Source organism: Gigantopelta aegis, chromosome 14 (assembly GCF_016097555.1).
Source record: "Gigantopelta aegis isolate Gae_Host chromosome 14, Gae_host_genome, whole genome shotgun sequence".
NCBI classification, from domain to species: Eukaryota; Metazoa; Mollusca; class Gastropoda; order Neomphalida; family Peltospiridae; genus Gigantopelta; species Gigantopelta aegis.
In genome coordinates this window covers 58,739,446-58,763,480 of record NC_054712.1, presented here as the reverse complement: position 1 = coordinate 58,763,480, position 24,035 = coordinate 58,739,446, and the positions used below count along the sequence as shown (strand labels likewise).

General features: G+C 34.1%; 1 protein-coding gene across 5 annotated transcripts in view; it reads right to left on the bottom strand.

Annotated features, from left to right (window-relative positions):
- The window catches only part of LOC121388437 (GATOR complex protein WDR59-like), a 126,032-nt gene that overhangs the window by 21,242 nt on the left and 80,755 nt on the right, over positions 1 to 24,035 (bottom strand). For 2 of the 5 annotated variants that reach the window (XM_041519753.1, XM_041519755.1), the window contains exon 22: positions 1,588 to 1,642. The exons of 2 other annotated variants lie outside the window; for them this stretch is intronic. In XM_041519753.1, coding sequence (XP_041375687.1) covers positions 1,588 to 1,642 — 55 coding nt within the window. Of the gene's footprint in view, positions 1 to 1,587; positions 1,643 to 14,739; positions 14,756 to 24,035 lie in introns of all 5 variants that reach the window. One more of the 5 variants, XM_041519756.1, reaches the window with a different exon arrangement.

Here is a 24,035-nt window from a genome sequence, read left to right as displayed (position 1 = left end):
GAAAAATCATTGTTTCATATCCTAATATCTGTTTTAATTTATTTCTTTTACTTACAAAACCAACTTTTTTTTTTTAATGAAATCCTCATTCTAGCTTACTAAAACATATACAGTGAATCTCCCCTAAACAGGACACTCTTGGGGCCAAGTGAAAAGTCCAGTTTTAAGAGGTATCCGGTTTTATACTGATATTTTAAAAGTGGCCGTGAAAACTGTTTTGAGATAATTCCAGTTTATAGAGGGTCTGGTTTTAAGGTGTTTCACTGTACATGATTCAAAATTAAAAACTAATTAACTACACGTACATGTATCTATCAACTAGAAATGAATATATTCTATCACTGTACAAAGTAACAGTTACTGCAAAGTGTACTAACTACACAACAAATACTACTTGTAATATCTAGAGAGAAACATTCATAAAGAGAAAGGTGGAGTGCAGTTATATATATATATATTTAACTGGTGTCTTCATGCTTTAATTGTTAAACATCCAGATTAAACAACCGCAACACTGCAATTCTCATTACATTGCCATTATACTCAAAACATTTAACAAACCACTCAAACTGGATTAAAAAACCCCATTAAAAGTATAGTATGATTTTGGTAATATAATGCTTGCAGCATAATTAAAATACATGATTATATTTGAGTTAAACTGTCAAATTGTAATTTTTAAAACTTATTTTAAAAATAATGATTATATTTCTATTCTATTCAAATTTATTGAATGACAATTATTATAAATATAACTACAAAAAACAACATTTTATGCCTGTTACAAAAAATAATTTTAATAATAACAGATTTCTAGTTATTAAATAACTCTTCTTTTTAAAAAAATTATTTCTAATAAATATGTGATGGATTCAGTAATTTTGTATGTAAAAACAACTGGGACTAGTTGTACAGAAAATAAAGGCATCTTTTGATCAATCAATACGGTCTTGAAATGGTGATGTGTTGCTTTTCTGCAATATGGCAAATACAGTCAAATATCATTACACGTGTCTTAACCTATTAGTTATTGTTTGTCTAGAATATCCTGAGGTTGACACATGGTCCCAGGGCATAATTTTCACCCAGACACACTACTATCTACTTACCTAGACCCACCATTACACAATCTGTTTGGTTTGGTCCCTTCAACATCGACATAACAAAGTTTGATTACAGAAACAATTGAAACAGATGTCATCACAATTCAGAAGCACTAAGTCTGAACATTTAAAACAAATTTAAAATTTAATTAAAGGATTACATGTCATCCATAAAATTATTGAGTAATAAATCATGATTTTATTTTGCTTTATTGAAATTAATAAAAAGAAGTCTCAGTATGTGGTAAGATGCTGTTATGACGAATAATGTGCAGCCACGTGTTAAAGAAAAGGCTCTGCACACACACACCAGATAGGTATAGGCATCCACACACACCAGATAGGTATAGGCATCCAGATTGCAAGCAGAATATACAAAATGTATTAAAAACAAAGACACATAAATGAACAACAGAGATGACACTAATGCACCTAGGTGCAACTGAGGAGTATAGAGTTAAAGAAGCTTTCTCTGTCAACTTACTTAATTTGAAGCTTTTCAGAAGAGAGGCGGAGGAAACCGTGTGATAAGGATTGTACTGCAGAAAAAAATGTGCAAGGAATCAGTAAAGCATGGAAAACACACAAGTGTTTGTTAAAAAATAAAAAATCTTTGGTGGCACTTTGTTCCGTTTAAATGTTGCACCAATATGTACGCTGTAGTCACCAACTGGTAAATGTGGAAGACATACAGTGTCTTTTAAACAGTTCTGTTGATTGCTGATGCAAGTTTTTCAATCACTGTTGGTAAACTGTGGTCACCACTATGTAAACTGCAATCACTTATTGGTATGGGTATGAGGCATTTTTGGTGTGTTCCCAGCATGCATGTCATGGGCACAACCTGTGACTTCACCAAAGAGTTTTGTCCATAACAAGGAACCAACTGATAAAGATAGTCGTTTAAACACTTCTGTACAGTCGTAATCAGTAAACTACAGACACCAATATGTAAACTGTAGACACAAATATGTAAACTGCAGTCACCAATATGTAAACTGTATGTAAACTGCAGTCACCAATATGTAAACTGCAGTCACCAATATGTAAACTGTAGACACCAATATGTAAACTGTAGACACCAATATGTAAACTGCAGTTACCAATATGTAAACTGTAGACACCAATATGTAAACTGCAGTCACCAATATGTAAACTGTAGTCACCAAATGGTAAAGATAGAAGACATACAGTGTCCATTTAAACAGTTCTGTAAATGCAGGTTTTTCAGTGTCTTTTAAAGTTCTGCAGTTGTATTTGTTCAATCTATGCTGCAGTGACAAATGAAGTAAGGTGTAATCATCATTGGTAAATATGGACTACACAGTTTCTTTCCATCAGTTCTGCAGTCACAGTTTGTTCAGTCTCTATGACAATCACAATTCAATAAACTGCAGTCACCAATGTGTAAACTGTTTTTATCCAATGGTAAAGATGTACGTGGCTTTAAAAACAATTCTTAGTCAAAGTTTCTTCAGTCATTGTGCTGTGAACATGAACCCGGAAGTTGTAGTCATCAGCCAGGAAGCATGGAGAGAGAAACACACAGTGTCTTCTAGGACAGTCATTGCAGTTTCTAACATCAATGTGCTGCATGAACCAGGAAGATGTAGTCACCAGCCAGTAAGCATGGAGAGAGAAACACACAGTGTCTTCTAGGACAGTCATTGCAGTTTCTAACATCAATGTGCTGCATGAACCAGGAAGATGTAGTCACCAGCCAGTAAGCATGGATAGAGAAACACACAGTGTCTTCTAGAACAGTCATTGCAGTTTCTAACATCAATGTGCTGCATGAACCAGGAAGATGTAGTCACCAGCCAGTAAGCATGGAGAGAGAAACACACAGTGTCTTCTAGGACAGTCATTGCAGTTTCTAACATCAATGTGCTGCATGAACCAGGAAGATGTAGTCACCAGCCAGTAAGCATGGATAGAGAAACACACAGTGTCTTCTAGGACAGTCATTGCAGTTTCTAACATCAATGTGCTGCATGAACCAGGAAGATGTAGTCACCAGCCAGTAAGCATGGATAGAGAAACACACAGTGTCTTCTAGGACAGTCATTGCAGTTTCTAACATCAATGTGCTGCATGAACCAGGAAGATGTAGTCACCAGCCAGTAAGCATGGAGAGAGAAACACACAGTGTCTTCTAGGACAATCATTGCAGTTTCTAATACAACTGTGCTGCTATCATGAATGAGTAAGCATAGAAACGACACATCTATTTGTTTTATTGACTGGCTAACATCTAATAAAGGTTCAACCACTCCAAATTGTGCACGTACTTTTTCCTTTATTTGGACTGGACTGTCCAGGACAAGTTTTAGGTTACATGAAGTGCATGGTTAGTGAGAGAGAAGTTAATTAGTGTAATGGCATTACATCTCCACACTGAACTGTACACTAGCTTACTTTAATGGCGTAACCACTGTGCAGGAGTCTGGTCAGTACTGTTTCTATAGTTCACATGTTGCAATTATTTAAAAAGAATCACCCCTCAGAATCATCACATTATATCTTCCTTTGACATGTAGTCATGTAGTAAAAGAGCTGTCAATATTATTAACTCATCACTTTCCATTTCTTGATGGACATCAAATGAGGTACTTAACCGTGATGCTATTTGAACTCTGCTTTGTGCATAGTTACGGTTTTGATTGGGAAAACCCCAGCTTTGTTGTTCAGATCTGAATAAACATGATACTGGGGCATCATACATATATTTCTTGCAACATCCAATTCACGACAAGTAGCTATTCTAAAACCAGATATCAGGTATCGAAATAAACAGCCATCTTATGACAATTGTGGAGTACATACAATAAAGAAGTACTTGGTAACTAGAATGTCAATGCCATGATGGCTCACAAGATGTGGACTACTATGTAATGCCATGATGGCTCACAGATGTGGACTACTATGTAATGCCATGATGGCTCACAAGATGTGGACTACTATGTAATGCCATGATGGCTCACAAGATGTGGACTACTATGTAATGCCATGATGGCTCACAAGATGTGGACTACTATGTAATGCCATGATGGCTCACAAGATGTGGACTACTATGTAATGCCATGATGGCTCACAAGATGTGGACTACTATGTAATGCCATGATGGCTCACAAGATGTGGACTACTATGTAATGCCATGATGGCTCACAAGATGTGGACTGTGGACTGCTAAGTGAAGCAATAAATCAATGTACTTAAGTGCTGAACAGTTTTATAGAAGTGTGTATGCATTGATGCATTAGTACACCACAATAATATTTTACAATGTATTCCACAATGGAACTTTCTCTAAAGTGTAGCATTTAGTTACTGAATTACAATGCTTTCCTGGTACCTTAAGACTGTTTCATACAATAAGATGGTTCTTCAGTTACCAAATGTTTACCTTTTTTTTTGTAGTCTAGCTAGTGTCACATTTATGTAGATGGGAGTGTGCAGTTTTGTAAAAAAAAAATACACACAAAACATGAAAGCCATCCTTGAAAAGTTTCAAAATTATAACAATTTAATTATTAGAATTTTTTAAAATTCAGAAACAAAATCTAAGATCATTTGAAAAAGTCACTTCCTGAATGCTGGTACCAGCTATAAAAGCCATCCTTTAATTAAAAGAATCAAAACCTATTAGAAAGATATTAACTTCCAAAAGCAATTGGAAAAACATTTAACCACGTTCCAGATGACCGTGACCATGGTGAACACTATATCAAAAATGAAAGCCAAATATTTAAGAACTAAAGGTAATTATACAAATTGTTAAAAAAAATATTTATAAATGATCTTACCCTTACCTTGGAGTCATAAACATGGGGTTGGTTTAAGGCAATTAAAGGAATTTTAACCAGACTTAATGAAGTTTAAAAAACCCAGAAACCCCCCCCCCCCCCCCCCCCCCCCCCCCCCCAAAATAAAAAGTTAAAATTTATCAAAAAGTGTCAGTAACATGAAATAGAACAAATTCTTTAAATATAGATAAGAAACATGTGGAAATTTGTACCTAGACTAACTAATGATGACCTGACTAAACAAAAAAGTATCTTGATTGATTTGTGTTATACACATGTGTCTTTGAAAGTTCAAGGATTTTGAGGAAAGTAGATGTTTATATACTTACAGAGTGAGGATTAGTGAGGAGCATAATTGTAAGGTCAAACAGTATAGCAAGCATCAGTAGCTGCCACACACTAATGAAAAGTTTGTTTTCTTTAACAACACCACTAGAGCACATTGATTTATTAATCATTGACTATTGGATGTCAAACATTTGGTCATTTTGACATAAGTCTTAGAGAGGAAACCTGCAATATTTTTCCATTAGTAGCAAGGGATCTTTTATATGCACAATATCTCACAGACAGAATAGCACATACCACGGCCTTTGATATACCAGTCGTCATGCACTGGCTGGAACACGAAATGTGAATGGATCAGAGACGGACTGTGCACCACTAGGCTACATCCCGTCCTATCCCCACGCTAATGAATTACATGAGTTTTTAAATAGACCTTTAATGTATCGTCATTATTTACATGTTTTCATTCACACAGAAATAAAATCAGAACTTCTAAAAAATCAGTGAAAAAAAAAGATAGGATATTTATGTTGTATTCAAACCTGTTGCATTTTTAAAATAACTAATAATTATCAATAGATATAAATTCAATAATAATTTTTTTTAATCTAATTCTAGCAAACACATAAATGTATACCAGGTAACTGTTTACAATATGGTGACATAAGACAACTTGGTACAACCAAACTATAAATTTATTTATTATGTTTTGCAACATGATTATCGTACATATTTTGGAAGCTGGGATTCCTCACAATTCTACTTACCGGGCACAATGTCACTATGAAAGTGGTAATTAAGGTATCACATATACTCTCTTATCAGTACTATGCTACCTGCAGCTTACTGAACATGGACCTAATTCACTAAACTCTCACAACTTTGCGATCTCACAATGCAATGCTAAAAGACTTGCAACGTGGATTCTTTGTTGCCTAGCAGAGCCTAAGAGAGCTTTGTGAATTAGGCCCCTGGACTAGAACCAGGTAAGAAAACAACATGACTTTAGGAACTATAGGTTTATTATAGTACATAATACCCACAGTTCAGAATTTATTATTTTTAAAAGATTTTTTATTAGCAATTACTATTAAACATTTTAGAATTGTAAAGCAAACTCTAAAACTTGCATAGTGAATTGTGAAGCGATATTGAATAAAATGTTACCTATATGTGTATTTTCACAATATTCAGACATTTAATGATTGTAATTATATTAATTATTCTGAATTAAAATTAAGAAATAATTCTCAAATGACAATGGGCTTTGTACAAAAAGAAATTATTAACTAATAATTACTTGCAGTTTATGTTCTTTTAATCTACTTAATTGCACTTAATTGCATAGAACTACTTTAATGTGTTACTAATAGTTTATTATTTTTCTGAACTACACATACATGTACATGTATATACTTATTATTTTTAGTTTTGCTTAGATCTTTATTGCCCAAGAGAGTAAAAGACATTTTGTAGTAATGTTACGTTTGGGAAACCCTAAAACATTTCCATAGTCATGAATAATATATTTAAATACTTATTATACTACATTATCTAACTAGGTTCTGAACACACCACCAATTTTGTTATCAACTCATTTTACACATTGTTATAAAACCAAAATGTTGAAACAAGGGATGTTGTTTGATTTATATATTATTACTTTATATCTTATTATTTATAAAGAAATATATTCTACATAGTTATGGGCTGCATACCGGCCGGGTTGTGCGTATATACTAAATTTAGTGCCGAGTTGACCATTGCTGAAGACACCAACGACTGAATTTACAAAGCCTGTTTATGTCGGCCGTCTTACACGTGTGTAACTATGAACATTTACAATGCTTAAACACCTGTTTATGTCTTACACGTGTGTAACTATGAACATTTACAATGCTTAAACATCTGTTTATGTCTTACACGTGTGTAACTATGAACATTTACAATGCTTAAACATCTGTTTATGTCTTACACGTGTGTAACTATGAACATTTACAATGCTTAAACATCTGTTTATGTCGGCCGTCTTACACGTGTGTTACTATGAACATTTACAATGCTTAAACATCTGTTTATGTCGGCCATCTTACACGTGTGTTACTATGAACATTTACAATGCTTAAACACCTGTTTATGTCTTACATGTGTGTTACTATGAACATTTACAATGCTTAAACATCTGTTTATGTCTTACACGTGTGTTACTATGAACATTTACAATGCTTAAACATCTGTTTATGTCGGCCGTCTTACACGTGTGTAACTATGAACATTTACAATGCTTAAACATCTGTTTATGTCTTACACGTGTAACTATGAACATTTACAATGCTTAAACATCTGTTTATGTCTTACACGTGTGTTACTATGAACATTTACAATGCTTAAACACCTGTTTATGTCTTACACGTGTGTAACTATGAACATTTACAATGCTTAAACATCTGTTTATGTCGGCCGTCTTACACGTGTGTAACTATGAACATTTACAATGCTTAAACACCTGCGTTTAAGAAAAACAGGCTTCGTAAATTTGGTGCCTAATATTAGTTGCCTTTGTCTAACAGGAAATTACGAATATTTTTGAAAAATGGAAAACATTTAGGGCTAAATTTACAAAGCCTGTTATAGTCTTACTTGCGTATAACTACATACATTGGCAATGCTTAAACACCTGCGTTTAAGAAAAACGGACTTCGTATATTCGGACCTTACTCTATGTGTAGCAGCAGCAGCCTTCTCCCTATAATCTACACTGTAGTAGAGACCAAGTATCAAAATAAACATGTTGGACATCAAATTGGTCATTCTTTAAAATGTGCTGTCCTTAAACAAATATTTCTTCTTGCGGTGACAAAAATAAACATAGAAATATGGAAAAAGAGAAAATATTTAATTTGGTGGTTGATGTATCTAGACTATGGCCCGAATTTTTATCAGTGGTTTAAATTTAACAGACTTATAACACTTTTCTCAGTTAGACTTGGTTTATAAGGAACCATCAATCGTGGCTGAAAGAATTCCATATGCAAATTTAAATCATTCAGTACCAATAGATTTTGAATGAAGATCAAAACTGAATAGATAACATGAAATGCAATGGTCAGTTTATCCTCATTCCAATGAATGATGGTTGAATTTTCAATGAGAAATCGGGCCCAAGTCTCCATACACAGCTAGCAAAAAAAGATGGCAATGAGGCATGGTTGGCCATAAAAAACAAGCAGATGTTAAGAAAAGCACTGAGACGATGTGTCGGACAGTAAAAAGTCAACAAGTACTTGTAGAATCTAGATGCGGCAAAGAATGCAAGAAAAGAAAGTGAACATTTGGGGTAACCATGAGGAAGTAAAAACATGACCACTCCTCCAACCACCCGGAAATACCCCCCCCCAAAAAAAAACCCAACAACAACCCCACAACAAACCAACCAACAAAAAAAACTAAAACTAAAAAAACTAAAACAGCAAAACCCTGCCCCCCAAAAAAACCAACAACAACCCCACAACCCTAAACAACAACATGCATTTGTCATGGTATTTTTTGAAATTCAGTTAACTAAATTGCAACATTCAGAAATATTTGTCTCCTCGTAACTCATGAGATTATTCACGCACACAGGATGTAGGAAAACACAAAAATGCAACACCACCCCAGCCACAAAAGCCCCCCCCACCCACAATAACACCCCCCCCCCAAACTCCATATTGCCTCCAGTTTGAAATATTCCACAATCACAAAAGAAAAGAAAGGGGGTGGTGGTGGTGGGGGGGGGGGGGGGAGTCAAACTTAACTGATATCAACTTTCTGATAAAGTAAAAGATTTTTTACTTGAACATTAACATTTTAACTATACATAATAAACTCAGGCTTGATGAATCTACAATATCAGTTGTCATTCAGTTGTCTTGCACATTAAGACAATGTCATGTTGGTGAAGGAATTACTGATATAAATTATATCCTAGGTCTTACAATCCATTTCATTTTTAACAGATGTGAAATATTACAACAATTCTTGCATGCAGTTACAATATAAAAAATATAACTGTTTATTTTCTGAATTTTGTTTTATTGCTTTTGGAAAAAAGATGGAGATTTATTGAAGCTTTGCACTAGCATTGCCAAATGTTTTTTAAATGTAATTGCAAATTTAATGTTTGTATTAATTAGTATTCACAATGAAAACAAAAGCCACACTATTAGCAAAGGATGATTTCTGAAAGACTGTAAAACAGGATATAGATTGCATAAAGTATTATTTTTATAATAGACGAAAACACAAGCAACAATCCCACTACATAATAAAAGTATATATTCATCAACAGTTAAGAAATACGACAGACAGTAGGACTTCAAAAATACTGACAGTTCTTACTACAAACATGTATAAAACTAGAAACTCACTGTGAAGTGTTTTGTATTATATCAATAAAAATATATGCATGTGTATATAGTGCATAACTCATAACTAATGATGACTTCAGCTAAAACTTTGAAACAAAATATTTATTTTAAACAGTAAATGCAATCCCTCAAATTCTAGCATGTAATCACCACACTTTCTAGCAAAGCTGCCATTTGGAAAAAATTAAATAAAAACACTTCATAGTTGTTGAGGTTGTATTCTGGAGGTATTTCTATTAAATTTATGCATCCCTTCACACCGCCACCTAGCAAATCTACTACACTTTGACAAAATACAAACAATAAACATACATGTATTTGTAATGAACTTATATGCATCCCTTCACACCGCCACCTAGCAAATCTACTACACTTTGACAAAATACAAACAATAAACATACATGTATTTGTAATGAACTTATATGCATCCCTTCACACCACCATCTAGTAAATCTACCACATTTTGACAAAATAAAAATAATAAACATATTTCTAATGAACTTATATGCATTCTTTTTTCCCCACCATCTAGCAAATCTACCACATTTTGACACAATAAAAACAATAAACCTATTTCTAATGGATTTATATTGATTCCTTCACACCACGATCTAGCAAACCTACCACATTTTAACAAAAAACCCACCCCACACCAATAAACATAGTTCTAACATGACAGAGAGCATAAGACAGACATGCCTGAACCATATATGGATACAGACACATTAATAAACTTACATAATGTAGCACATATGATTTAATTTCTTCACACCACATCTAGCAAATCCACCAAATTTGACAAAATAAAAACAATAAACATATTTCTAATGAATTTAAATGCATTCCTTCACATCACCATCTAGCAAATCCACCAAATTTGACAAAATAAAAACAATAAACATATTTCTAATGAATTTAAATGCATTCCTTCACACCACCATCTAGCAACTCCACCACATTATGACAAAATGAAAATAATAAACATTCCTATATTCCTGGTATGGAAGTCTGCAGTCAGGAATTTCCAATCAATGTTTACCAAGCTCACAGATAATACACAAGATGGGAAGGGTTCAGCATAAGGATGGATTAAAGGTGATGATGGGAAGGGTTCACAATAACGATGGATTAAAGGTGATGATGGGAAGGGTTCACAATAACGATGGATTAAAGGTGATGATGGGAAGGGTTCAGCATAAGGATGGATTAAAGGTGATGATGGGAAGGGTTCACAATAACGATGGATTAAAGGTGATGATGGGAAGGGTTCACAATAACGATGGATTAAAGGTGATGATGGGAAGGGTTCACAATAACGATGGATTAAAGGTGATGATGGGAAGGGTTCACAATAACGATGGATTAAAGGTGATGATGGGAAGGGTTCACAATAACGATGGATTAAAGGTGATGATGGGAAGGGTTCACAATAACGATGGATTAAAGGTGATGATGGGAAGGGTTCACAATAACGATGGATTAAAGGTGATGATGGGAAGGGTTCACAATAACGATGGATTAAAGGTGATGATGGGAAGGGTTCACAATACCGATGGATTAAAGGTGATGATGGGAAGGGTTCACAATAACGATGGATTAAAGGTGATAATGGGAAGGGTTCACAATAACGATGGATTAAAGGTGATAGACATAAACAGGTGCATGTGATGAAGACCCTACCCAGTTGTGGACAACAGAGAAACAAAAGCGGACGTACTGTCTACACAATACCACATGCTCAGCAGGCCTCACCACGTTCAGACCATTTTCTATGTTTACAGTTCTTAGTACAGAGTGGGCATAGGTACACAGAAAATGGACAAAAATTTATTCTATAGTTATCAATAACATTCATTCCATATGAGTCCATTTTGTGCCTCTGTGACTGCTCTGCAGTAGAAACCATACACATGGAAAATGTGCCTTAAAAAAGACCAGAACAGAGTTTTGTGCTTGATGCCTATACTTTGTCTAGTATTTGACAGCCAAACCTGCTCATTCAGGTCACCTTTAATAAGCAGGCACCTGTCTGTGAGGGCCTCCTTACTATTATCCCAAACTAAAGTCTAAAATCATCCAAACTAACATGTATAGTGAAAGTCCTCAAAACTGGACACCGATGGGGTACGTACAATTTGCATTACATAATCACATTGTGACTGGATTAAAGGAATTTCGGTTTACAGATAATTCCACTTTAGTGAGGTTTCAGTTTAGAGGGGTTTCACTGTATTTACTTTGCATTTCGAGAGAAGAGATATGGCTTGAACACTGCAGAAACACACTTATTTTCTATAGTCCTTCCCACAGGGTGCACTTTTATCTTACTACCATATTGCTATTTGTACTACAAGTTAGTTATTTCTCAAACAACTCTTTTCTAAATTGCACAAAAAATTGTGATTTTTTTTTTGGTTACTTCCAAAACACTTTTACTCTTCTTCTTGCGTCAAATGAAAGTGAAATTATTTACCAAAAAATATTGTTCATGGAGGCTGGGACGGACCATACATGTAGGTGAGACCTTAGCCAGACAACATCAAGTTAAACCTAGCGTAATGAGACCTAATACAGCCAGACAACATCAAGTTAAACCTAGCGTTAAGAGTACGCAATCTTACCCGAATGCTGCCGTCCATAACCTATTGGTATTACAGACAAACCAGTGTTAAACAAAGGAGAAACCCCCCCCCCCCCCCCCCCCCAAGTGTGTAATGACTAAAAATGCTAACCTAATCTACTTCTTAATTTACGAGTAATGTATACGAGTGGAAAGAAATAAGGGATTGCAGAAAGACTGACAACAGAATGACTGCAACTAATACCCTGGTATGAGGAAGTTAACCATCTTAGTCAAACTAATATCACATTACTGGCATTCAATCCCATGTTACATCTTTGTAGTATATATAGACATTCAATTAAATCTGGTCTACAATACTAAGTGTTCCCTTATTTGTTTTTCTCAATTTACAATATTTATTATTTCCTTCTAGAGTATCTCTGATTGAGAATTAAGAGTTCATATTTTAGGTCACTATAAAAATGTTGGGAGGTACAAATTATAAGAAATTTTCTTTTGTAAGTAAATTATTTAGGAATATAATTTATTTAAAATATTATGTAACAATTTTTATCATATAATATCTTACATTTTCAGTGCAATCAAAGTATGTGATATTTTTCAGATCACATACTTTAAGAATTTGATAACTTTGCAAACTACATGTAGATGTAAATTAGTGGAGGTCTCGGCACTAGGTTTATTGACATTTAAGCAAACGTACTTGGGTGACACTCCATGATTGACGTATGCATTCATAGTAATCAAATAAAAACATTTCAATGGCAATTTGACACTGAAAGCTGTCCAGCATTCAGAAAACAAAAAACGTTAGGCATAACTTTATTTTGATAAGGACATCCAAAATGACGTCATTCGACTTTGACGTCATTTCCATTAAAAAATACACCGCGCCACATATTCTTACGTCATTTGAATATCTAGTAATGGCAGACTGGAATTAAAGTTGCGTGTACAGTTTACAAAAACACGTTGTATTAAGCTTGAGCTTATATGATAAAGAGATTATTACCCTCGTGTATTTCGGTATCGTCAATATCATATATTATATGATATATGATATATGATATTGACGATACCGAAAAACACTCTGGTAATAACCTCTATGTCTGAATTTTGTTAAAGGGTCTATACCATGTTTTGTTTTAAAATATTATTTTCTTTGGATGTGTAGTAAAATACTCCTTTGTTAGGATTAAGATGTATTAATAATTGCATTGTATTTAGATATTTATTTTTAAAAAAGAAAGAAAAAAGAGATAGATGTTTTTACAAAGTAAGTGCATTTACTAATTCAAACAGTCCTGACACTGTTGGTTATGAAAATGATTCTTAAATTGATTAATGTGAGATATTTATTTTGTTGAACAGGTGCACAAACTTTTAGACTGCTAAAAGCATTTATCTATTGATTACTTTAATGTATTTCCTACCCTAACAAAACATTTTAATATTAAAGTTTTATTTTGGTAAAAGCTACAAATAAATTAACAGTCCAACCACAAAATACACCATACTGTAACCACAATAACATGACGAAGCTTACAAAATCAATATTTTTAATTTACAGTGGGATTATTTTGAAATGCTGGCCGCGTTTATTTCTGTAATTAGATTTGTATACAGGACATGAGTGAGTACAATTATTACTGTACTTAGAATGACTGATATCGGCAGATTTCCAAAACAACAAATAATGGTTCTAAATATGTTTCTATTTAGCATAACAATTTAAAATGTCTATCATTTACCATGAAAAGTATTTTAATAAAGAATGTGTAAGTTAGACTATCATATAGGACCAAGCTGACTAACAATGATGAAATACATTGAGATTATGTTTCAAGCTGTATGTGTTAGCAATATTATGTTCTTTTTAACAAGCATAGTTCATTAGAATAGAGACTAAGACCTAAAACATCTTTGTAAGTCAAGACTACTATTCTCAATCTGGTCTTTTACATTCAATTTGTACTTCAGCACATACAATATGCTAAACTGTTGGGTTTTTTTTTGTATTTTTTAACTGGGAGATGTTGAAAAATAAGCCTTTTGCATAATAGCATTATAGACAAATCAATAGGCGAAGTATAATGATTTTCTATTTTATGATGAAACAACAATTTTGAAGATTTTCTATACTACCAGTACCAACTTAAGATTGCTTAGTTGCGACAGTTTATTGAAGGTCCCAGGAATCTTCTTCTTTTTTTAATTCCTGAATATAAACATGTTTTAATAGAGATATTGTCATTGTCATGGGAGTTATAATCATTACAATTAATGTGACACGCAGAACGAGTTTAGAAATCATCCATTGAAGTGGCACCAGTTTCAAAATAATGTGTGCCAAAACTCTAATGGAGTAGTGTTATGGAATAATATCCTTGGCTTTCAAAGATGATGTGAAGGAAACCAATCCATGTAGAACTCCCAGAATATATAATATAGAACTTATTATAATCATATTACACCCTGTCCTAAGACAAATCCATTGGCAAAGGAAATGTCAAGAAAAATAGGTTAACTAGAAGTTGTTGTTTTTTTACCTTCAAAAGAACTTTCCTGCAATGGGAGACAACTCTAGAGTGAAATTATTATTATCCAAACATTGCAACAATACATAACATAAAACAGAGAAAATATTTGAAAACAATATTTAAAAATAAACTGGATGCCCAAACTGAGCTTACAGCAAAGTAAATTTGATTTTTGGATTATGAAATATATTATCTTGCAAGATTGTTTCAAATATTTCTCTGTTTTAATACCAATGCATTCAGAAGAACTTACTGCAATACAAAATCTTGCTTTCAGTCCATAACAAAGGACTTGTTTTCTGAACGAACAGAGTTCAGTAGTAATCCGATTTAAAAAAAATCAAATAAACTAAAGTTCAAACAGTAGAGAACACTGACTTGCATAGCAATTGTGTAACTGTTTAATGTATTATCTGCATGTTGAGTCTACAATCATGATATTTAATAATAAATATATTTTGACTACAATTTTAAAGAACCCAAACACAGTATATGTGTAAATTATATTTCAGCCTGACATGAGTTCTAGATTAGTTTTTCCCTTAATACCAGTTATAGTTTATTAACTATATACATGCTGATCTTATGAAACATATGGCATAATAAATGTGTCTACCAAGAAGAAATGGGTACATAGATTTAAACACTTGACAAAATTCCTATTCTATACAAAAATAAACAAAATAAATAATAAACTAACAAATAAACTTAATAAACAAATAAAGGAATCACCCACATTTTAATTACATTTAAGAATTGAACGTGAAATTTTTTGAGTTTCATGCTAGTATGAAACGCAAAACCGCTTTACACATTGTATGAATGGCGTAGCGCGTTAGCGCAAAGCCATTCATACTAAAGTGTGTAAAGCAGTTTTGCATTTCATACTAGCATGAAACTCAAAAATATTCACGTTCAATTCTTATAATTCCAAACACATAACCATGTCATTAATGTAAACCTCTTTAAAATAAAAAGTGAACTCTATTTTCCAACTATTTACTATTTTATTAACACGAAATTCATACTCAACATTAGCGGAATCCCTATGGTGGTTTCGGCTTTTCCCGTCAATAGCCGAATGAGAGAATGACAATGTTACAATCATTAATACAATTCATATTAATTTTTTGCATTAAATATCCATACCAACTAGAAACATTTGGAATTCACTAGAAACATATAACGTAAGTAATTTTAATAACTTTTAACCTGTAATAAAAATGTCTGAAGCGATCTGTTTTGTATGGTATAATTTATGTGAAGCGGTTGGTGTATGAATATTTAACTAAGAACTGTGGATGGGCGCCATTTTTTGATTAGTCCAGATTTACCAATTACGACGTTGAAATTATAAAATTATAAAATGTTTGAGTGCGTGAAAATTCCATGTGTTGATAGATTTGACATGGAGAAAGTGGTTTCAATGTTTCCGGAAATGGATGAAACAGGTGTGTCGCGAGTTTCTGTGTTTACTGGCCTTGTAATTGTGGAAGTGGCAACACAGGATGGTTTTGGCATGTGTGACTTCAAGTGGTGCGACACAAGTATTCGTGACATTTGACAGTGCCATGCTGATATTTCGTTTTTGGAAAGTGGAACATTCTCTGTTGTAGCTTCGAATTGAAGCTTCGTTCCTGTGTCCCGACATGTACATGATATACCTAGTTTCAAAACCCCGATTCGTTTAAAGATTGGATCGCAGTGGCTATGTGTTGTGTACGTCATACTACAATGCCGTTGAATGCGCGTTACTGCTAATGGTTGGCATGAACTGACTGAATTTTGTTTTTGAAATCGCTTTTGTAAAAGACCAAATTCCATTGGAATTATACACTTTTTTTGGATCGACAAAATAGATTTTTAGCTGTGGGATTTTGAATTCACTATAAACATGTAACATAAGTAATTTCACTAAATTTTAACCTTTAATAAAAAATGTCTGAAGCGACCTATTTTGTATGGTATAATTTATATGTGAAGATTTTTAGATGTTTACAAGTTTGACGGCAGACGATTACTGTTTGATGTCTAAAAATAGAATCTCAAGGAAATTCCTTTGTTGACATAATTCATAAAGTAGTTCCGGCTATATAGCCAAAAATAGTGCTAAACTGAGACTCATGGTGCTATGAATGCCAGTTTTTATCATCACGTGATACGAATTTAACCAATCCAAGGGTTTATAATAAAGGGATTTTTAGAGATTGGAATTATATCCAAATATATATATATATATATATTGTATTCATACAGATGGTATGCAAGTAAGCAGTCTCTACATTATAAATATATATATATATATACTGTATTCATACAGATGGTATACAAGTAAGCAGTCTCTACATTATAAATATATATATATATACTGTATTCATACAGATGGTATGCAAGTAAGCAGTCTCTACATTATAAATATATATATATATATTTTGTATTCATACAGATGGTATACAAGTAAGCAGTCTCTACATTATAAACAAAAGGAATTTTTGATTATTATTTTTTGTTACATTGTTAATACAACAATAGAAGGTATGTTTGAAGCACTGAGCTTGTCTTGCAGTGTTTAACCGAATACAAAGGATGAAAAAAGGGAAACAAAGGCATTGTGAGAAATTCAAAAATTCATGCAACAACATATCAATCAATGAAAATAAAATCTGGTTTGAATTTCTCACAAATTCGTGCCAAACATCCAAGTTTGTTTTAGCAAGCTATCAAAGAAGAGAAACTAAAAACACCTTCTGGACATAATGACATTAACTATTTCCACATGTTTATGACTCTATATCCTACAATCAACACCAAACATTCCAATGTTTGTATAATATTATCTAGAGTTATTGAAATGATATGAAAATCTTGAGAGTGGATCAGTGAAATCTGCTAATGCCAAATCACCAGGGACCTAATGCACTAAACTCTCGCAACTTTGCGATCTCACAGTGCAATGGTAAAAGACTTACAAAGAGGATGCTTTGTTGTCTAGCAGAGCCTAAGAGAACTTTGTGATTAGGCCCCAGCTCTCTAATACAACGTACAAGAAAGCTTTATTTAAAAGCCCCAGAAGGAATTAAAGTAAGCCAAGCACGTGATCCTACCAGGTGATTGTAGCCAATTGGCAGCTTGTACACTGTAGGTAACAAATAAAGGGAAGAAGTTGTTGTTGTTTAACAACACCACTAGAGCACATTCATTTATTAATCATCGGCTAATTTGGTAATTTTGATATTTAGACTTAGAGTGGAAACAAGCTACATTTTTCCATTAGCAACAAGGGATCTTTTATATGCACCATCCCAAAGACAAGATAGTACATACCATGACCTTTGATATACCAATCGTGGTACACTGGCTGGAACGAGAAATAGCCCAATGGGCCCACCGATAAGGATCGATCCTAGACTGACCATGCATCAAGCAAGTGCTTTACCACTGGTCTACGCCCCGCCCCCGTAACAAATTTAGTTCCAATGAAAATAGTTAAAAAAATTAGTTTGTTGGAATGAGAACATATTTAAGTTTTTAATGTTATGCCCTGTTGAAAGGCCAACTCCCATACTAATGGTGTAAACATAGTGCTGATTTCTGCATTTAGAGCTGAATAACATATCATGCAGTGTGTTGCCTCAATGCTGAGCTTTAATGAGAGTTGTTTCCCTTTTTGAACCCCTTGAAAGTAATAAAGAGTGATAATATTTCAAACTCTAGATGGAGAACATGTCATGTTTTGGTGTTTTTTTGGGGGGAGGGGGAGTAAGGTGCATTCAACAGACAGATGACAATAACTTGACCAACCCCCCCCCCCCCCCCCCAAAAAAAAAAACCCCCAACAAAAAACCAAAAAAAACAACAACAAGCAACAACAACAAAATACAACAACAAAAACTCAGCAAGAAATCGAATGTTTTTTTCTTATCTGATCCAGTAATTTACCATATTTAATTAATCTACTAGTATTTGATTTCATGGCAGAAATATTTTCAAACCATTCATGTTACATTTAATATTCTACTACACTAAAACCACATGTACCTTTAATACGCTGTATAGATTAGGTCCAGAAATAAAGAATTTGATGAACTTTAACATCTTAAGTAAAACAGACTTGGATGTTGTATCAAAACTGTACCTATAGCTCAGTGAAGTGAAGTGATATAGATGTATGCAGGTGCTACTGCTGTTAATTTGATGTCTTAACACTAATTAAAAAAACCCCAAGAAAAATAAAATAAACATACAATCACAAATAGCAAGACCGTCAAGTGAATCTCTTAATTAAATCAAAACAACAACAAAAATAGCTACAAAATAGTAAGTCATTCATTCACATAGTTATGTCACTTCTCCATGACTGGTATATGCCAAAGGTTATTGATGTTAGAATTTGTCAGTGGGAAAGCAATATGTAGAAACTGGCATTACCAAATTTGTCAGAGACAATGAAGTCATTTAATAAAAAAATAATAATAAAAAAGAGAGAGAGATATATGTAGAATTGCATATTTTGAATATACATGTATACCACATGTGAAATACAAGACACAATATTAATCATAGCAGGCACAGAGAAGCAATAAAACAGCAGAGTGGGGGGGGGGGGGGGGGGGGGGGGGGGGGGGGGGGGGGGTTGGTGGGGGGGGGGCAGCTCTATCCCCCAAATAATTCTGAATTTAAAATATTATTGGTAGTAAATCTTAAAGGACGGAATGATTAAGGCATATGGCCTGGTATGCATATTCAACGATATATAATGCACATTATTGCTTAATATCAACAAGTATAATCGTATAGTTAATTAATAAAATGGTTAAATGTGACGGCTATTATATATAACAGGCACAGCCATTTTGTACCATTCCAGTGAATACACCCTCTGGCGAGCTGGTGGTTAAGTAATACCTAACGTGTCATGTCAGGAATTAGTCTTCGAACTGAAGAAACATGCATCGCAATGTTCTGTAATAATAGCCATCCCAGTAAGCCAGCAACAATTATATATTATTTTTCAATACAAAATAAACCACCATTGTTAAAGTGTTGAAATAACTGTTTGTTTTGTACATAAATTAACCCATGTACTTAAATAATAATCGGAGTGTTTTCTTGGTTAATTGGTCTTTTCTTTCCGTGGCCTGTACCTGTGGTTCCTGATTGACAGGTGTATATTTAGACGGTCCCCAGACACTGTGTCTAGACACACTAAAAAGACGTGCCTCTTTTATTAAGATCACAGGGTATTATGTGATAACCGCACAGATATTCCTCAAATTGTAATGGACTTATCAGCCTTCCTGTTTAAGTACTTTCCAATCTAAAATCACAAAACTGACCAATTACATCATCCCAAAGAAAAGAAAAGTATCACTTGGGTATTGTGAATGGTCATTTTTGCTCGAACATACCCTACCAATAGGCCTAATAATAGGCATTTTTTCTTTGGATTTTTTAAAAAAGAAAAATACTATAACTCCATTTCGTTCTATTGATGCACACTGAAATATATTTAGTTAAATAGTTTATTATACTATCAAGTCATTTATGTTGTTTAACAAGTCAGGTTGATGAAAGCGAAGCACCTTGTTGTAAATTAGAGCGTTTGGTTTACACTGTGCATAGAGGAGATGCACGGAGCCGACTTCACTTCGCCCCAAGCTATACCACTGGAAGTCACAAAAATGAAACAAAATGGCTGCCCCCAGTTAGTAGGAATAATCATGCTTTTTAATGAACTCTAACATTACAGATTTTTCATTTGTTAAAGTGTCAGTATGTGTTGGTGGTCTGGGTATGTATCTTTCCAACACATAAGGCTCTTGTTTGAGTTGACCCTACCTTTAAGGCAGAGATGAATTTTACTTGTGGAATGCAGGAAATTGCATTTAAGGACATCTAGTTTTCAAAATTTTACGGGGGAACATACCCCCAAACCCCCTAGAAACTTTGCTTTATGTCCTCGATCTCTATTCAGCCCCCCAATGTCTACCTGCTTCCACTGAGTCTGGAAAGGGCTTGAGTCAATGAGAGAGAAGATAAGAGAAGTGTGAAAGCAAGAGAGGGAAAAGGTAGCTTTCAAGGATTTAGATTTTAATAATTTTGGCACAACATATGTATTTGTAGATATTCAGAAATGTATTTTTAGTTATTTCAAGCTAATTTAGGCTTAATACAACTGTATTTCACTAGTTTTTGACTTGAAATTGTATAATAGTCGACATGTTTATAATTATTTTGGGCACATTTTTTGGGTATACTTATTTCGGTCACACCCTTTATTGTTGTGACTTAAAGGAGACTGGACACCAAACCATGTATATGGTGTAATTGTTTGCCGTCATAAACCACAACACAAAACTACCGCGCTCCCCTTATTGACTAAGTTAAGCGTGCCAGTCCGATGTTTGCCGGAAACTGTCGACAATTGATGAGCTAGACCCGTGACGTCATCGATGAGAGGAAAACTGAAGAAACTACCAAGCAGCATGGACGAACTTAGCGATTCGAGTGACGAAGAATTGTGTCCAGCTTGTGCTAATGGCACCAAACCGTATCAGTTTGAACCACTTATCAGAGACTTTGTCCTTATCCTGGAAATGTTGTCTTAGACGAAAATTCGGATGAATCAACTGCCGACGAAGAGGAAGCCACATGGTCATAGACTAGCATACAAGCATTTTTTAAAACAATTTGTTATGACATTTTTAATGTAAACTGAAGCAAATGGACCTAATTAGAAGAAAAGCACACAAAATTTAATAATATTTCATCATAAATCTTGTTCAGCATAGATGTAAATATGACACGTCAGTGGATATTCCATAGGCCGATTTCGCAAATTTGCAAAAAGCGTCCCCTCCTCACCAAAGCAAGATATAATAATTTAACAAAAAACTTTGTTCTTTTACCTAGTTACCCTCCAAGTTTTAATGTGTTTGGTTAAACGTGTATTTTTAATTATTAAGAAAATGTGTTACCAGTCTGCCGAAACTGTCCACAGCCGGGTACAGAAACACAGAAATGTTGGGAAATATTATACTGTTGCCACATACTGACAATCACTTTACAACTAATATGTCTTATCGACAATATTATTATGTAGTCTTTGCATTTATTAATATAAAATACAACAGACCCGTAGGAACTGGGGAGGGGCAGGCCTAGGTGCTTGTTCTCCACCACACACTCTAGGATGAAAATGTATGTTTTAAGTTTTCACTACTTTGCATAAATAAAGATGATATAAAGATAAAAATCTAGTTTGTATCCCTCACTAGAGACTGTATTCCCCCTCCCACCTCCCCCTACTTCAAATATCGTTCCTACAGGCCTATACAAATGTAGATACTATGTAGAGGGTGAGGTTAGTAACCAGTTCCTTTTATCTTTAGGATTTTGTAATCATGATTTCAAACCAACTGTTTCAGGTAATTTGCTCCACATACTGACCTAAAACACATTTGTTATATATTGGAATAAAATAAAAATAATTACAATATATCCAGTGTTATTTTCTTTAATCATTCATGGAGGAAGAAGGAAGTCCTGATGAAAATATATTACAGGTAAAACAAAATAATATATGATGCTTATTCCATGTGGTAACTATTGTTAATTTTGGTTTAAATTGCTAGATGCCAAAAGTGATTAATTATATTATTTTATGGTAACAGTCGAAAATTAGACGACCAATTGTTTCAACCTCTGCCAAAAGTACCAGGTTTTCTGCCAGAAAATAAGTTGAGGGTACGTAATAAAACAGGCCCGTAGGAACTGGGGGGGGGGGGGGGGGGGGGGGGGGGGGGGGGGGGGGGGGGGGGTGGGGGTGGGGCTCCACTTGTGAGTTTTTTTTTAACACATTAAGTTTTGCCACTGTAACCAAAATCTGATGTAGAGTTTATACCCGGTCCGTCAGTGCCCCCCCCCCCCCCCCCCCCCCCCCCCCCCCAATTGTTCCTGCGGGCCTGTAAAAACTAAATATATTCAAAGGAGTATATTGGGTGGTTATAGATTTGTAATGTTTTTTTTATTGAACATTTTATTTCATGCACTTTTATAAATTTTAAACAGCAATTATGTTACTATAATCTATCGAAAAAATAAAATATTATATATATATATATATACATTAATTTCTGAGATTATTTAGTACATACATGTAAGTTTACCCTCTGCACCCTCTGGCAGAAACCCAGGGTAGGTATTAAAATAATTATTTGGTGTAGAGTATTTTTAATATGTCATACAGAAAGCATTGAAAAGTACAATTTTATTATGCTTTAATAATCGACATTAGCTTTAAAACTAATTAACCATCATTCCTTCTGGCCACAGTACATATGTTGTTCCTGCCAAAGTGTTAGCATTTTAATTTTAATGACAATATACTGAACTGACTATAAACATTGTTAACTAACGTAATAATTCACGTTTTGAAGGTGTTTTGTTATAAGGTTAACAAACCAACTAGATCAAGAGACGTTAGTATGGAGTCGTCATGGCCTGTTGGTGAAAATTAATTTGGTAATTATAGGTAAATAAATGTGAAGTTTAAATATTCGTATGTGAACAAATTGCAATACCTTTATTTAATGTATATCTTAAGTACATACTTGTTTTAATTTTCACATTGTAAATGTACCATAACCTGCTGTATTTAGCTGGTGTAAAGCCCGTTCGACGACAATAATGCGTCCATGTTTTAAAACAACTTTCGTTTTTTTGGAAATCGAAACCATGATGTTGGCCGTTTCTTGGGATGCATTGCTGTTACTGTTGCAGTTAAACACTGCGCAGTTAACCATCATATAATAACGTCGACAGTATATAATAACACTAACAGAAACACTAAAAAACCCAGAAGAAAAGACGACTAAAAGGCACAACCAAAGAATCAACACGTATACCGGTGTTGCTTGGTAACTCTCACCGATAACGTATTGCCTCGCTTTCGTTCAGATCTATGCATAATCCCGCCCACTTCTGTTTTAACCCCAAACCTAAGACGCGCAGCTGACCGGTGCCTCGCAGCAAGCCGGGCGTTAGAGTAATGCGGTCTTTGACGCTAACTTAATCCATTACACACTACATGTCTTTTGGTGTCCGGTCTCCTTTAACAATCTAAAACCTTGGCTTTCGTAGCACATTTGTTTTTCTTGTCTTGTTATCTATAACTTGTGTACATGTATGAGCCATGGTACAGCAAAGAACAAAACAAATATCAATATGTTAAGCAATGACTGGTATATGTCAATCATAGAGTAACTGCCGCACTTACAGATTGATGTACAAAATGAGACAAGAAA